General features: G+C 40.6%; 1 protein-coding gene across 3 annotated transcripts in view; it reads right to left on the minus strand.

The window, feature by feature from the left end:
- The window catches only part of LOC126263184 (heterogeneous nuclear ribonucleoprotein L), a 173,117-nt gene that overhangs the window by 82,561 nt on the left and 72,033 nt on the right, over window positions 1-18,523 (minus strand). For all 3 annotated transcript variants that reach the window (XM_049960241.1, XM_049960242.1, XM_049960240.1), the window contains exon 5: window positions 18,141-18,237. In XM_049960241.1, coding sequence (XP_049816198.1) covers window positions 18,141-18,237 — 97 coding nt within the window. The remainder of the gene's footprint in view (window positions 1-18,140; window positions 18,238-18,523) is intronic.

Consider the following 18,523-nt stretch of genomic DNA (forward strand, 5'->3'; position numbering starts at 1 on the left):
TCTACGATATTTATCTATTTCCGTGGAACAAAACGATGGTCACAGTCCAAATAAAGCGCATTTAGTTTTTCATTTTTGCCTTAATTTAAATTGCCATGTTTTCTTAATTTAAACAACTTATGAACAGTCTTTCATAAAACACCGACAATTAAGAAATTTTATTTGAAATAGAAACAGGAATTTTGCGTCCAAGTGTAATCAGATACAAGAAGACGTGGATTATTCATAAAAAATGAAGAGTTTTATAAATACAAGATGTAGGGATTTCAAATTTAACGAGAAAAAAACTGCTACTGGGGAGATTTGAACCAACGCACGAATATCCTCTCTTCCATAATATTCCGTTACGCTACCGACTGTGCCACAAATTCAAGGTGGTTGTCTTTATTAATTGCATTATATACAACACTTGGAAAACAACGCCGATTATCTCCGTAAACTTATGAAAAACTTTGATAACAGCCTATTTCTCCGTAATTTTTAATCGTGTTCCACGCGCGTGTTTCACTACGGAATAGAAGCCAGCCTCAGCCAGTTTCATACTGCGCATTAACAGCGCGACAATCTGAACTTAGCTGCAGAGGTTGTGGCTGTACGAGATTTTTGAAATAAAAACTACGCAGCTAATGCATGATTGAGAAAAACGTTGATGGCTGTTAATATATTTTAATATATTAAAGTTTTATTTATCATAACTTTGTAATAAGATATGTAGTACGTAAGTAGGACCTACTTCCAGGAGCATAAAAACACCAGAGTACGTGCGCTGCGGCTTGTGACCAATCATCGCGTTTGTATTTGTTTATATCAGGTTTATTCTTATGATGAATGGATTATAGTAGACGCGCGGCGCGCGACCCGTCCGCAGATATGAATAATAGCTCGAGAATGATTAAATAAAAATGTCGTGCCGTCATTTCCATAGTTACGTGCAGCACATAATGAGCACGAATAAAGACAAGAAATCCAGTTCGAACAAGCGAAACTATCAAGCTGGAAGATGTGCAATAATCACGTTTTTCACCGAATACTCGCCTGTTGTCGCTGTCCGTGTCTTCCGTGCTGCAGCGACAAGATTCAAATATATCTGAATTCGAACGTCGCCCGTTGTAACGGGCGACAAGCAGCGAGACTGATGCCGGCAATCTAGGACTTTCCATCGTCGGTATAAATCTGATGTAAACCTTCCACTAAGTATTCTTTCGAGTCTGCTGGAACCTCATAAGATTTGGTTTCACGTGGAGCGGAAGCAAGCCGTCGAGTACAGTCAAGTACTATAATAAGGATACGGTTATGCTGTGCGTTATATGTAAATCAACTCAGCGATGATACGGGCAACAGCTTTACCGGTGCATGTAACTGACAGCAACGCTCAGCCAACTGGTACAACTAACCTACAGTGGTGTGACGTTTCAGTTCAGACGTAAAATGCGAAAGAGAAACAATATACCTTCTAATGGCATTTAATTTTTAAACAGAATAAAAAATATGGCAAATCGCAGGCAATATGCCTCTTAGGTGACCAGACGGAAAACGTTAACATGCTCTCTGCCTCTTCGACGTTTTAAGGCACGGTAATTAAAAACGACTAATGAAAATTCCTGACTAAAACAAAGAATGTTTCTGTATGAGCTATGTGTGATTCAAAAGCACATTGCTGGGATTTCACCATACGAACGTGCTGCTCTGCCTTCCGCCAACGTACTGCAGGGACGTGTCAAAAAGCTTCGGCATTTGTTCCAGTACGTCTGGCAACCTAAATGTGTCGTTATTTCTTGCGACAAATCCTTTAACTTTGCTATGTGTAATGTTTTCTTAACAGTATTTCTTATAATATCGATGACTGAGAATCATATCTGCAATCAGAAGCCGGCATTTTGCGTGAGATACGTATTTAGGAACAAGAGGCCGTGCGTTTTCCATGAAAAATGATGGTTAAGTATGTGTTAATTAGCATACATTTGATGGTTTTCATATTTCAACGATTTAGGTATTCAAACTTATCGAAAAAAATAGTTAATGACCAGAGAGAGTTTCAAACAGTCATCCCACTCATTACTCGATTAACGGACAACTAGCAATTGCGGCACGCATTTTCGCCTTATATTTACTAAATGGCGTTTCTCTAAAAACTTCAAAGCCAATATTCATTTTCATCTTGTGAAAATTAAGAATGATTTTTTTTCACCATTTTAACGGCGTTCCGAGCATGTTTTTCGCTACGAAGCAGGGAGCAGTGGCATTTTCCCAATAGTAATTAAGGCGCGACAATCTAAGCACAAGTAGCGTTTACAGAGACACAGACTGTACTCTATTTTTTTAAATAAAAATCACGTAGTTAAAGTGTAATTATGAAAAAAGTTTATGGCTGTTAATACATTAGAATATCTTAAGAGTGTTTCATTTAGAGTGACATAAAACTAAGTTATCTAATACATACGTTCCACCTACTTCCAAAATGCGTTACCACCAACGCACGATTGCTACGACTGCTGACAAACATCACGTTTGTGTTTGATTATATCAGGTTTTTTGTAACCATGAACGAAGTATATACAGTGAGTCCAAAAAGTATTCGTCTAGATGCAAATCTTTTAGAGAACAAAGTGTTTAACATGAAAAGAAATTTTCACAAAATCTAAGGAGCCAGTCATGTAAGAACTACCTCGGTACGTCATATTTGTTGAAAAGCAAGGAAAGAAATACATCCAAATCGACAGAAAGGTTAACAAAATAGAAAATGTAATACAAGAGTTAGTTCATAAAGTATTTGTCCACCAACTGAACATAACGAAGTTCTGTGCGCAGTGATTAAACTACAACGCTGACCTAATCTATCACCTGTTGTGGTTCTAAAAGGTGCAGACCGTGCAATTAGCGCCATGGGCCGTAAGGGTAGCGAGACGACGCTGATCGAAAGAAATTTATTCTGCGCGTACATAATGTGCGCAAATCATCTTACGAGATTGCTCATCAAAATCAGTAAGAAACCAACCACGTACCGGACGCCCTCACACTGACTAATGCACACGTGAGATCTATCGTGAGGGAAATAAAGAAGAAAACTAAAATCAGCTATCCTAAGTCGGCTGGGGAGTTAGAGACTAGGGGAAAGAAGGTATGTGCCGACACAATCAGAAATACCTTCTAAACGTATGGGTATCACGGCCGCGTAGCGCGCAAGAAATTTTGGTTCAGTGAACAGAATCGAAAGAAACTTCTTTATTCTGCAATGGAACATACATTCGAAAAGGAAGGCCTCTGGAATAGAAAAATATAACTTATTCGGGTAGGATGGCAGGCGAATGGTTTGGCGTAGGAAGAACGGTGAGTGTCACCAGCCAACCTTGTGCCAGCGGTTAAACAGAGTGGTGGCTCCCTGATTTATGAGTGCTGCAGGTGTTGGAAAATTAAAATTTCATAGAAGGTACAATGTATCACCATGTGTGTATCAACATTTTAAAGGACAGTCTTAATCCTAGCGCCGAAAAATGTCTGCAATCAATTCAAAAATTCCACTTCAAAAATATTTTGCGTCCCTCTTATTAACGGGTGCTCAAGCAGGGTTACTTACAGGAATATGCACGGGCACAGGTAATGTTATGAACATCTGAAACAGTCGTTACTAGTGAACAATATGTTACTATTTGTAGGCCGGTTCAGGGCTACTCGCGCTCGCTCGCTCTCTCTCTCTCTCTCTCTCTCTCTCTCTCTCTCTCTCTCTATATATATATATATATATATAAGAGGATGATATTCTTAGAAGGCCTGCAGTTCCTAGACACGATTTACGACTACAACGATAACTTCAAAACAAGTGTTTTATTTTCGGCGAAGGAAAATCGGCTGCTTCCTTTCAGAGTTTCCAGATAGTGTAATTTTTCACATTCAATACGCCAGGTTTGCTCTGATCAGCCTCCACAGAAAATTAGGATTAATTTGTCTCGAGCCAACTATACAAAATGCAATTTACCCACACTAGCGAATAATGGTGAAACATTTGTGCATAGCTCAAATATATGGTCGGAGTTTATGCGAGGGAGGAGAGAATTGTTGGCAAATTAACTAGTTGTATTGTGAAACTTCTTTTGTTAAAACCTGTCATCCTGCGAAAGACAAATCCATAATTTGAAGTCCCAGTCCTAAGAGAATTTGAAATCAATTTGCAAATTACTGATTTGGCTTTTGCAGGCAACAAGTCTTACCAAGCACATTTCACAATCCGACTGGTGAATCTGCCAATGCCTCTTTCCTACCCCTCCGAACTACGCAGGTGCCTTGCATCTTCAATAGTAACACAGCTAGACTGGGTACAATCAGTAAGTACGTCCGTTATTCTTATATCTCCGCAAGAGGTATGGTTACCCACCAGCGCGTGTGTTTCACCAGCTTTCCTGATTATTTCAATGCACTAGTGATATTCACAATCCACTTCGATAACGAGGAAGGATAACGTCCCGTCGGCAGGAAGCTTAGGAGTCTGAGCAAACGCTCTAATCGATTAAGAAAATCGACAGTGTTGATTTAGGACAATTTGGGGGAAATACAGGCTATCTGAATCTGGATGCCTGGAGAGATTTCAACCATCGTCTTGCAATGCATAGCGTAGGTATTTTAATCTTCTCTTGTCCTGTTCTCTAGTAGTACGAATGAAGTTGTCCATAACAGAAGATGCAAATAGGCGTATAATCGAACAATTTCACGTTAGGAATTACTCTGGTTTCCCTAAAATCCAACTAGATTATAAATATGTATACCATATTTTACATCGCCAATTACAATGCACTGAGTCTTCCACATACTCGGTCACAGAGTTCAAAAAATTGTTGGTAGCTCTTTACAAAAGATTATGGCAATGAAAGTGTCCCGAGTACAAAACGCCAGAAACCAAGTTGCATTCACAGTAGGCGCACTTTTATGAATCCCTACTTTAAACGGACCAGATTGTGCCGAACATACGTCAGCAACGGAACAATCCCTCGGCGACGGGGTACACTCAAATAGCGCAATAAGGTAATGTGTGCATCCAGGAGGGATGGCCACAGTTGGCAGTATCGATAGCTCAATCACAGTATGTCCTGAGCTAGTCATCCGAAAGAAACATCTCTGTAGACCGTCTTTCATGGTTTTCATTAATAGTATTACTTCATTGCGAAGTTACATTTTCTTACTACTGTTGAGCCAAGATAGTGCAATTTAAACCTTGCAACCCATCAAATACGTACGTGTGGTGTTTCCCTTTTCGGACATCTGCGAAAGAAGTCGCTCTTCTTCACCCACAGCGGTACATATACATGATGGAATAAGGTTCTGATCGGCAGCAATTGAATTCAATAGCGACAAGCTAAAATTTTTGCCGCAACAGGTGTAACTGGGATTTCCCGCTCTACGAGAACGAACCAGACACGACAGATACATAAATCGATGCAGCTTGATGGCCATTAACCCTGTGGCTCAGTGTCCACTACAGTGGACAACTGTTAACGGTCGCTACTTCGTCATTTTCAATCAGTCCTGAGGCGGCAAATGCACACAGTTCACTGCAGTGGGCACTCCCTGCGCGTCATTTATGACGGCGGCCAAGTTTAGGTTCGTTCTGCGCATCTGACGTCATAAAACAGTCAGCCAATGAACAGAGAACGACGTTGCCAGAGCTCGACTGCAGTGCAGAGCACGGAGAGTGTCTTCAGTTTTAGAAACGTTCAGTAATAAATAAAATAATTGAACAAAACCAATGTCTTGATACCAGACTCTTATAGAAAGTTTGGAAAAAGCGTTCTTTATACCAATTGCTTCATATTCTATTAATTAATTAAACCAAACAAGCAATAAGCCTCCTAACTCAGGCGATAGCAAGGAAAGGTGTTTATATCATTCTCACTAACCGCTTTTTCGCAATAAAGAACAGCGGCAATTGTTTCTTTCCTATTGTACTTCGACGGAACTTAATTCATAATCAAACCCACAGTGTTTGTCGGTATTTTGCTCGATATTTTAGAGACCTCCAGGAGATACATCAAATGACTAGTTGCGTTAGCGTACTGGGTAAAGTGTATGGCTGCTAAGCAAAAGGTTGCTAGTTCAAACCTTGTCCGATGCTTAAAATTTTCTTTATTTAAAAACAATATCGAAGTGTCTTATTTCATGAATTTTATTCGATTGAATGTATTTTTTTGGAATTTCTAGTAGCAACTAAAATCGACCATATGGACAGTATACGTTATGGACTTTTACCTCTGCAAACTCTTCAAAATTTCGTGAAATGGTTTACTACATCTAATGCTGCACAATGACTTAATTTTGTTTCGATGTGCAATGCAGTTATTTATGGGGGGAAGGTATCAGTCAAGAAGATGTGTAAAAATCGAATTTCTGGGCCAAATAGTTTTTCTGAAATCGAATGATAAAGTGTGTCAAAGCAGTCGAAACACCATGTGTCTGCACAGGCGAGCAGTGCAATGATAAAATCGCGCACATCGCGGAATGCTCGGAGCATGTCTCTGTAGCAGCGAAAGGGTTAATGCGGCCGTGGTGGCTTTACTTCATAAACTGCGCGCTCCCCCCTAAACGCTTAGTTTGCGTACAATACTATGGCGTTGCTTCCCTTGGCGCGTACAACTGGCAACGCAGCCATCTCCCGCGTCTGGGCGGATATGCACGAACCGCCAAGATAAAAGAATTGAACTATAGTGTTATGTCCTGCATCCATTTTCAGCCTCATGACTGATTGAAAACGCCAGAGAATTGACGATTAAAAGTTGCCCACTGGAGTTACAGTCATGCACGACAGGGTTAAGATCAGTTCAGTGCGGATGGGTCTAACGGAAAATGTGCTCGGATAAACACTTAAGGTGGCCGGTCGCGTAAAGCAGGAAATACGGGCCCCAGTCACAGTCCGGTAAGAATTTTGTCGCCGATGAACTCATTTCAGTGCCCGATTCGGCCGATATCCATGGATAACTCCTGTTTATTTCCTAGGGGCCTTATCCAAACCCCAAGCTGGACTCTCCCTGCGATGAACATTTGCGCATAGAACAATTCCGGTAAGTTGAACTTTTAAGCTACACAATGATCAACTGGTATTCGCTGTCAGATTCTTGATCGTGTTCAATGTTAGCAACGAGCTTCATATTCTTACTCTTCGATACGGTCTACTGTATTTTCGTGATATGTATTATTAACAATGGTTACTACCGTTGAAACGTTACGTTCATTATGGATGCAGGTGCAATGCCTAACAATTACGATTACACTCACTATATTTGCTGGATTCTCTCTCTCTCTCTCTCTCTCACGTTGACGGAATTAACTTTACTTGTCCCGAAAACTACAGACTGGCTAACTATCAATGTTGATGCGTCAGAGACGACTGCAATTTTTACACGTTTCCCCGTCCAAACGGTATGTCTGGATCCACTAGACGTCGCACTGTCACTTTTCGCATGCGGAATTTGATACGACCAGTGTCGACTACAGCACTTGGTAGGTTTCGTACTAGTTCGCGTAGAAATGTTTACGGTGACAAGAGGCGTTAGAAAAGGCCTGACCAAACAGCACTGCGCGAGCGCTACCGCTCCGGCCACGCTCCTGCTTCTGAGCCCAGCAGCAATTTGGAAGAACACAATGAATGCTGCAGCCGGACGTCGCTAAAGCTGAAAACTAGCCTTGTCCGACGCTAAGCAGTTTGCTGACAATACTACTTGCGCTAAATTAAATTTACGTTCTGTATTAGGGGAACTATTGCATCTACGCCCTTGTCCAAGACAAAAAAAAGAAACTCGTTTAATGCCAAATGGGGATTTCCATACTTTTCGTATCGTTTAAAGCCAAGTAAGGGGGCTTAATACCCTATCACACATTTATGAGCTGGGAAAACGTTTATTGGAACGTCATTACATCACCAGACACACAGATGACATGAAGCACTTGTTTTCTTAGGAACAACAAGACACTGATAAAAATACTGTAGGAAAATCAGCTTCAAGACATGAAACATTTCCCACAACGCAAGGCAATCATTCGTGGATAGACTGGATACGTTCCAGTAATTGAAACATATGATTTCTCAGAGATTCGAAGGGCAATGCACGACTGAAGATGCGTTTAGATTTGAGAAATTTTTCGCTGGTAATGCACCTTATTGCTTCCGCCTTGAGATAAGACGTACAGTGCAGCATCCTGCTCAACGATCTGTCTGTACAATCCAGGAATTTACAAGACTATTTTTTGCCAAAGAATTTAAAAGAAGTTACCCCAAGGGCAATATCCTCCACAGCGAAGACAAGCAGCTAATGTTATTTCAAGGTCTGAGTCAAGAATGTGTGCAAACGTTTTTTTTTTTTTCTCTTTTGAAACAAATTCCGTTAACGTTTAATCAAGTAATGAAAGTTATTGCTTTGGCAGAAAAATAAGTTGAAAATATACACGTGATAAACACCTGCTTATAAAAATATGCTCCAATATTCGTCCTTTAAAGTAGTTGCACTGTGTTGCAAACACGCCTGCCTAAGTTCCCCGTATGTTCAGCTAAAGCCGTCTCACTCAGAGCTGCTCGGAATAGCACAGTGGTGAGGGAAGCAGGAGCGCTCTGCAGACACTCCTGCGCTTGCTCCGTGAGCGCAGAAGCTGGCCAGACCTGCACTAAAGTCACTATGCAGTATTAGGTATGGTTAATTGTGAGCAGAATATAAGATGTTCTTCGCGTACAGTGTAACTGACAATGGGATACGTAACAGCTTTCAAAACAAAAAATCTGGAGGCACGAATGTTCTAAAAACGCAGGGCATTTTCATTAGAACCCCGAGAAAAACTGATTTCTTTCCCTATGACTTCAAAAAGCTATATAACCGCAATAAAAGAATTAGAGCACTAGGACTACCGAGAACGTGGATTCCATTCAATACACCTTATCCGTATCGCAGTCAAGTTACTAGGATAGGATGTTTTTGGTTTTGAAATAAAAAAGTTACTGCGTAAAATATTATAAAAATGAATTATAAGAAACTTAAAACACACACACGTGTAAGTGCAAACAAAAGCACAAAACTGAGCAGTAAGAGTATTCAAAAAGAAAATGCGCGGGAAAAGAAACTATCGATAAACAGGGCGCGACCGACTACCTCATTTCTAAAGCCTTCGATACGCATATTGCTAAAAAAACTACTTTCGGGTGAAAGACTTCCGACCAATGGCAAAAAATTTTTCCAAACAAAGTTCCTAGGTTTGACGACACTTAGCTAAAAATCTGGAGTCTCCCGCCCAGGCAGGCGTGTGATGGCAATTTTTGCATTTTTTAAAATATGTGCCTCATTTCCATCAACAACAGGATGTCTAAGCCATCCAGGTCTGCAGATGTTTTACAGACACGTCTAATTTTATCTGTGTATTGCATTTAATTTAAAAGCAAACAATATCTAAATTAATGCCAGTTAAAAGAAGTTTCGAACTACAGAGATGATCTCTTTCTCGCATCTACACTGACAAAAATCTTGCGTTTCATTGTATCAATATCAACTGAAAGTTAAACTTCGAAAAGAAGGAAAAAAGTGTGTGCAAGTTGCAGTATCTACAACTGAAACAGAATGAAAGAACAATCCTTATGAGGGTAGAATTAATGTAAAAAAAAAAGTGTTCCCAAGTGCACTTCGAATCAAAATGTACCGTTGGGTAATGTTCAATACCATTATGTTCAGTGCTTCTTTCGTATTTCACCACCTCCATTTTGACGTAACACAATACTTTATGGCGTGGTGGTTTTGCAGTGTGCGATCCATTAGCCTGCTTGACCGACTTGCAAACTGTGTGACCGTCTCACTTGACAGCAAATCATGAGGATGGAAACATCTTACAGCAGCTGAAGACTTACGTAGTGGAAGTTCGTATGAGTTAGGCTTGTATCTTTCAATACTACATAACAGGGATGAGTGATCCTTAGGATAGGGTTTAATTATTTAATTCAGAAACTAAAACTTTTCTCTCCTTACAGCCGATCTGGCAGACTGAGGGCACCAAAAGCTACCGTCTTTCGTCGTCAATGGTGAAGTTGGTTTATGTAATTAGAGTTAAAAACAAGAGAAATTTATGAGGAATTTTGAAATATTGTAATCTGATTGGTGTGTTGCTCTAAGAGTGTCGAAATGTTTCTGTTGATAATGTTTGGAGAATGTGGCACAACACTGCTATTAACCAACAACACTCACTATACTCTAGATAAGCGAGGAATGCATGTAGTAATTGCGTGCACTGAATGCTCTGATCATGAGAACCACAGAGACGACATCGGCACTCAGGATGATGTATTCCGCGTTCTTAGGATGGCATTTGATATAGTTCCACAATGTCTGTCATCGTCAGATTTGTCAAATACGTCTAGAGGCGGCGGCGATAGTGCATCACTCTCTGCAGCGATAGAAGATAAAGCCTATCTCCGACAAAAATGAAGTAAAAATCTTAAATTCACGTACAATTTAGACCTCATGGAGTCTAGCATATCAAATAGCTGTTCTTTATTTTAATTATCGTCAAAGTGATCTTTATGTTTTTCGAAGGGATGAAATTTTGCCGTTCGTAAACTGCTTCAAATGTATGAATTCAGATTTCGGAAACTATTTAATCCGGGAAACTACTTTTGTGTTCTTTACTAATATATGTCCCTCTGACACCAAAATATCTCGCTCAACAATGGATCTTTCGTAACGTTTGTACTGCACTGCGTTTCCTGTATGTAAGCTTCTGAAAACTGCGATTTTAAGCAATTATGTGAATATTTGACTGGCCACAAACAGGAAGTTTAAAATCATGTAAAAATCTGAAATTCAATATGAAATAGCTCTCAGTAATATCTCTAAGTACGTCAAAAAATCTTCCTTGTTCCATTATGTAGTTTTGGTGAGTTTTCTGAGTAATATGATCGGAAATCCTATAACAAGTCCAAGGCAGAGTAATGGCATTCCTGGTACTGGCAAATTAGAAGTTCTGTAGGTGAAGTTCACACTTTCTTGGAAGTTCACCATCATGTCATTAGAATTGGATATTCTCTTTTCACTGGGAATTTTCTTGTGAATATTGAAGTTGATATGGTAAGACAATTCTTCAGTTGCCACAATTGTCCCTTCAAATAACTAGGCCCGAATGGTACAGATGTGAACAATGTTGGGTAATTTTGTTCAATGATTTCGTTGCCAGTAGTGCCTATATTAGAGAGGTCACTTGAGTTTAATGAGGCCGGTCGTCTGGTCAGTAAGATATGTGCTGTTCGTCTGTCTCGTTTTTCGCTGTTTTTGTTTTCACGGTTTTGCTTCAGAACTGGCGAGACCACCTCTTACGTTTTGGCATTGTCTAAAATATAAATCAAACTTTTCATTAACAGATACACTAAGTTCACTTTGCACACTATTTTCGATTTATGCCCAGTCACTTTATCACTGACTACTCACTCTTCGCTTCACTGTTTTTATTCACTTACTGCACTACTTTCTTGGTTCCTTCGTCACTTACAAGACCCTGGACGTTCGAATCCACTGGTCGCAAGACAGACCTATCCTTTGGTCCGAGGCGCAGTAATCTAAGCAGAAGGCTTCTTATTCCTCCTCAATCTTCTCTGGTTGATGATCGTGGGTCTCCCTTGATGGATTATCCTGGTGTTTTACTTGTGTAAAAAGAAACCATGGCACGGTGGGTCTTGCTTCATACACCCCTACCAATGGGTAGCCCTACCAGTAGTGGATTCCAGAAAATACAAGAAAGCTTCGAATGGTCACAAATACTGGGACGAGTTTCTGAGCTTTAGCGGCACGCACATTGTACACATACTTTCATAATATAAAATATCTACAAACGCTGGTGTTGCGTTTATTATTGAAGTGGAAGAAATTTTACGATCCGGAAGAGCTTCGTGTCACTGCACATCTGAATTACATGCTCGGAAATAACATTTTTATATAAAATGAAATGTATTAAAAATGTAATCAAACTTCCCATAAGGACGTGACGTCAGCTGCCTCGACAGTATTCCTTAGTATCACAACACGAAAAAGAACTTTATTGGAATATATTGACAAACAAGATTTAAATGGAGATTCATTTAACTGCGCTCTCCAGGGTCATTAGAAACAGCATGAAAAGCCTGTAAAAGGGTGTTGCAGTGGAGGATGTGCTGTGAAATAACTTAAGAATAAAATTCGTTACGCTGCGCAGTTTACAAGTTATTTTGCATTGAAGATACCAATCAGGCTGAGCGCGCGTAATTTCCGGCAACGTGCCAGGGGCGGTATCGCCAAACGTCTTCGTTTGGTGTCAGACCGAACCAACGAAGTTTATGCTACCCTAACAATCATTTCCGGAAAAGGCACAGTTTAACGGGTAATATGAACATTTAAATAAGTGGTAATTCAAACAACGACGGATGTTTGTGCATTGTAGCATTTCAGAGCGAGCAAGTGCTTTAACTTCTGCGCCCAATGGTTGCTAGCTTCAATGCCAAATGACTATGAAATGAGCAACGTACAGAACCTTTTTCTGAAAAAAATTATTTCTCAGCACAGCCTTCCCCGTAAAACCCTTACAAGTTTTTCTCATTGTTTCTGATCACCCTGGATACTAGTTGGACAATCTGAAAACATGTGTGACTCAAGAGAGACCTAGTGGAACTAACGGCGTCTTGCTCTTAGTGTGATGTCTTCAATGCACTGTTTTAATATACTTTCATTATTCGATGCTTTTTATGTCACTTATGTTTTACTACATTTTGAGAGCCTTCAGTGTCACTTTTTCAAATACCTCTATAGCAGTATGTCTTTCGTCCTGAGCCGAAATGAGTTCTGTTCCATGGAAGTGGAAATGGTAGGGATACAGTCTGTATATTTTGCAATTTCATCTGCAAAAGCGAGTGAATACTTTGGCTTATATTGCAACCCAAGTTATAATAATTCTGCCCTTTTCAAATTACTGTCAGCCATTATGTAAGTTTCTCTACCTAGCAATTTTTTTCCCTCGCTGCTTTTGTGGGCACCTTTCACTTCGAATGATATGGAGCAATATCTATTACAAGTCGAGTTTTTTTTGTCAAGTTTCGAAGAACGGTGTCTTCAAACCGTTTTACAAAAGTTTCGTGGTTCATCTGTTCATGGTAGTCTCAGGTTCTGAACTGAGTAACAGCAGACAATTAGGAACGAAGCCTTTTGAAGTTCCAGCATGCATCTGAGCTGCTATACTATAGCTGATTGTATCATCTACAAGCATTTTTTTCTAATCCAATCTGTGTCTTGCATGTACGGATGTTCCATTATGCCAAGCAATATCAAAATTAGTTTCTACTAAGTACCTGCAGTACAGACTGTACTATCTTTGCTTCTATTAACTATTTGTCACAAGTAAGATTTATAACTGAATCTTAGCTTTTTTCATAGTTTTTAGCAAGGACGAAACAGGTCCACTGCTACCAGGCGGCAGACTGTTGTGTCCGATAATCTTTACTGGAAAAATTGCGTATGTTTCACGACACATTGCATCTTCCTGAAGAAACTCAAGTTTTGTGACAGTCTTCTCGAGATGACTCTTTTTCCCATGCGTCGCCTATTTCGATGATTCGCTCTGATTGTCCTTTCGCAAATTTCTCCGTTCTAATTCTTATTACTGATTGAGTGCTGATTTACATATCGCAGTTCTCTTCCTCGGTTGATCCTAATGAACGCTAAACTCGCCTCCATCCCCCTCTCATAAATTTCCCTTCAATGAAAATACCAATCCACGCGACTGACCGTTTAATGAAGCGGTGTCCGTTTATTTTGAAAGTGTCCTTGCAGGTGCAGCCTCTGTCTGCCCCTTTTTCTACTACTATCAATCATTGCAAGACATGTGAAGCCCAAAGTTACCCGAATTTCCTACTACAACATCTCACTGAAGACTGGGCAGAACAACGACTTTAGGGTAGCCCAGAGGCAATGGCAAAAAGAGTGGAAGCCTGCAGTACCAGGCTCCCATTGATGTACACTGAGGTAACAAAAGTCATCAGATACCTCCCAATATCGTGTCGGACCACCTTTCCACGGAGTAAAGCAGCAACTATGTGGCACAAACTCACCTAAGACGTTGGGAGTGCCCTGCAGAAATACTGAGCTACGCTGCCTTTAAAGCCATCTGTAATTGTGAAAGTGTTGCTTGGGCAGGATTTTGTGCACGAACTGACCTATAGCTTATGTCCCAAAAATGTTCGATGGGATTCATGACTGGCGATCTGAGTGAGCAAAGCAGTAGCTCGAATTATTCAAAATGTGGCCCAGTGACTTGAGCATTGTTACACATGAAGTCCATGAATGGCAGCAAATGGTCGAACATAACCGTTTCCACTCTATGATCGGTTCAGTGAGACAAGAGGACCTAGTTCATTCCATGTATATAGAGCCCACACCATTATGGAGCTGCCACTACTAGCTTGCAGTGCTTTGCCGACAACGTGGGTCTATGGCTTCGTGGGGTCTGCGCCATACTAGCCCTACCATTAGCTCTAAATCGGGATTCATATGACCATGTCACGGTCTGACAGTCATCTAGGGTCCAATAATGTGATCAGGAGCCCAGGAGAGGCGCTGCGAGCGATGTCGTGCTGTTGACAAAGGCACTCGCGTCGGTCGCCTGCTGCCGTAGTCCATTAACGCCGAATTTCGCCGAACTCCCCTAACGATACGTTCGTCGTACATACACTTTATTTCGGACATTGTTAGTGCTGATAACTCTAAACAATCCAGCCGCTCTGTCGGTAAGTCAAGGCCATCTGCCATTGCGTTCAGAGTGGTGAAATCCGGTATTCTCCGCACGCTCTTGACACTGGATCTCGGAATATTGATTCCCTAACGATTCCCGAAATTGACTGCCCATGTGCCTAGCCCCAAATACAATTCTGCATTCGAAGTATTATTCCCGTCGTGCGGCCACAATCCCGTCGTAAAGCTTTTCACCTGAATCACGGGAGTACAAATGACAACTCCGCCAATGCACAGCCTTTTTTCATCTTTTGTTAACTACCAGCCCACTACCTGTGAAGTGACAATTAGTTCAAAATCTGACATCACTATAAAAAAATAAGATCTTTTCGAGTATCGGACCAGATTCGTTCGTCCTTGGAGATGCACGGCATGTGTCAATGTGTATTCAAATTGTTACCACATTGCAGCGAGCATATCTTGTGATGCAGCTTCCACTGCTGCTGGAATGCTATGTCTCCATTCATTGTTGTTGGTAACGGAGGATAAACAGGGCCTTTTATAACACTCCCCCTCCCCACCACAAGAAATAATTACACACAGATCCGGCGACCTTTGAGGCCATTGAAGTAAAGCTGAATCATTTGGTCCAGTGCGACCGATCCATCGTTCAGTAATCCTTTCATTTAAAAATTCCCGCACTTCCAGATGCCAGTGCTACTACACTAGACTCTCGCTACTCCGGCCATTCCTGTCACATGTGGATGCCGGATTAGCGGAAGTGCCGGTTTATTAAGTGTCTGAAATTTATTTTGTTTTTATTTATTTTGAAAACACACGGGATATAGTGTACTGTACTTTATGAAACCCAAGGAGAGAATTGTAAAAAGAGGATATACTTTATTCAATCCGAAAATACATTAATTTTCACAGAAAACTTAGTCTTTGAGTGTATACTGTACACCAGGGCTTCCCAACGTGTGGTCCGTGGACCCCTTAGGGGTCCGCCGGCTCTTTCTAGGGGTCCGCGGCCACCCTTCACCAAATAGTGTAAAATAATGAGTAAAATTATTGAATAAAAATGTGAAAATCAAATTCATCACTATTTTTTTCGTGTAAAAAAATGTGTACTTTTACTTCAGGTCGTATTCCCAAGCAGCCCTTGCGGTTCGTAAGTGAGGACGCATACACAGTTTAGTGCCGGAGACTGTGGCTTCTCTGATCGACTGTTTCGCAACAAGACGGGGGTCATTTGTGCGCCCGATTTTTGACCTTCAAGTTGTTTTCATTCATCTCTAAAACAGACTATTGATACTTCGGTGTGAGGGGGGGGGGGGGGGGGCATTGGGAACAGACTAGGGGTCCGCCATGGATTTTCGACTAAAGAAGGGGTCCACCAGCTGAAAAGGTTGGGAAGCCCTGCTGTAAACAATTATACAGTCCTATCACTCACTATGAAACATGCCCCTAATTTTTAACTGTCTCAATGATACGCGACGGTGGCATGCTTTATCACTCAACCCCTTTACAAGCATACATCGGTACTGCATGTATCTCGTTGTTGCATAATATAGTCCAGGAAGACCTCGGTAGCTTCAGCACCAGTAGTGTGAGGAATAATCATGTCCTCTCTTGTGTCTTCATTACTTTCCATCATTACTTCCTTGCATGCTTTTGATTATTTCTTCATCTGATAAAAGTTTGGTTCGTATCACAGTTTTCCTCATTCAGCCACTTTGTAACATCTTCATCATCAATTTCTTCTTCTCCTGGAAGGTTGTGGAAAATGTCAGTGTATAAAGTAATTGATAATTCCAAATTGACTGGCTCATCGCTGTCACCCACTACTGGATCAAACTACGCATCAATGGATGGCCACAATTTTCTCCAGCTCTTCATTATGGTAGTGCTTTCCACTTTATGCCATGCTTCGGCTGCTTAGAAAACATCACTATGTTAACTGCTTTCCACGTATTCAGCATAGTCTCGATAGTCTTTCACTTTCGTTCAGCAAGGAGACGAGAAGTGAATGTCGATAACGACGTTTAATTGATTCCAAAATTCCCTGGTCCATAGGCTGAATGAGGGGTGTAACAATGGGTAGGAATAAGAGTGCTTGTATACCATCGGATTTAAGAAAAACATCTGAAGGATGACTGGGAGGATTGTCAATTGTAAGGATAGCTTTCAGTGGAAGCTTTTTCTTCTTTCTCTCTTTTCTCACTGCTCGTACAAACGTTTCATGGAATCACCGAGAGAATATTTGTCCACCCACGCTTTCTTCTGAGCGCAATACTGCACTAATTAAGTGCAGGTACAGCATTTATGTCACTGTGTTTAAAACAGCGTGGATTTTGGGGTTTTCCCATCACCATAAGCTGTAGTTTATGACTCCCATTTGCTTGACAACACGCTATTAATGTTGCGCGCTGTTTCCGTTGCTTGTAACCACGAAATGCCTGCTCGTTCTTGGCAGCTAATGTTTTTGAAGGAAGTATCTTGTACAAGAGTCCTGTTTCATCGGCATTATACAAGGCATCAGCAGTTAAATCTTCCTCTATTATCTTCAGTATCTTGCTCACAAACTCTTCAGCATCCTTATCGTTAGCTGAGCTTCTTTCCCCGGTGACTGTCAGCTGCCGAATCCCACGTCGTTTTTTCCAGTTTGATAGCCAACCTTCGCTCGCTGCAAACAAGTTACTACCGCCAAGTTGTTTGTTAAATGTAGCTGTTTTTTCTTTTATAATCTGGCCATTGGTTGGACTTCGTTTACTGCGTTGTTGTATGAACCATCTATAAACAGCTACGTCCGGTTCATTCTAATTCTTTCGCATAACCTTCCGTTTTCACAACTCACTATCCATTTGTGTTGAGTACTGTCGAATATATAGTTGCTCGAAAACATTGACCTCAGCAATAAAGGCTTTCTGCTAAGCCCCTCGATTTAAGTTACCTACAATTTCGAGTTTCTGCTGGTAAGTCTAGCGTAACATATTTCCTTTTAAAGAAAGCTACAATTTCAAATACAGTACAGGAAGCATTGTTAAAGTAAGCATTGTTGCTCACGATTCATTGTGCACGTGTTTTTCGATTTAGGCCGGACTACTGAGGGCCTGATTAGTGACAGTCTAGTGTACTTACAGGAACCAAGTAAAACTAGAGAGTTTGTTCTTTTCAACAGCACATTATTCACGCACATGTCTCAAATAACTTAACAGTTATGATTCTTTGAAGTCTGGTGGTTCTTTTTGATACACACAGAAAACTGCGTACAGTACAACCAAAAATATCATAAACGTAACACTGGGTTGTTCTAGGTTGAAACAAAAATTAGTCCAGAGAGAACATTACTTCAAAACATACAAATATTTTTGTAATGCTTAATCAAGTAAAATACAACCTTCCACCAAACTGCATTAAGAAATCAGAAGTAACACTTACCTTCGCAAAATCTATCTTCAACGTGCAGCAACCTGAATAAATATCGGCACCATTCAGAGCTTCTTTGGCTCTTTTTGCCGATTCAATGCTGTCAAACGTGATGCATTAAGGAAATAAACACGCAAAAAGCAGTAAATTTCACTATTATGTATAATTCTATATTTAGAACTTCTACATCTTCATTAAAAATGCCCACATAACATACTTCCCTTATTTTGCAATTACCTCTCACAACTGTCCTGAAAGGTATTGATATCTCAGGTAGGCAACACCTCCTCCCCTTTCTCCTACATCATTACCCCCTTCGTGATGATTCTCCAATCATTAAGTTCAGTGATACCTTTGCTTGTTAATTCTCATCTAAATATAAGCTAACTTTAAAA

Source organism: Schistocerca nitens, chromosome 6 (assembly GCF_023898315.1).
Source record: "Schistocerca nitens isolate TAMUIC-IGC-003100 chromosome 6, iqSchNite1.1, whole genome shotgun sequence".
Lineage (NCBI taxonomy): Eukaryota > Metazoa > Arthropoda > Insecta > Orthoptera > Acrididae > Schistocerca > Schistocerca nitens.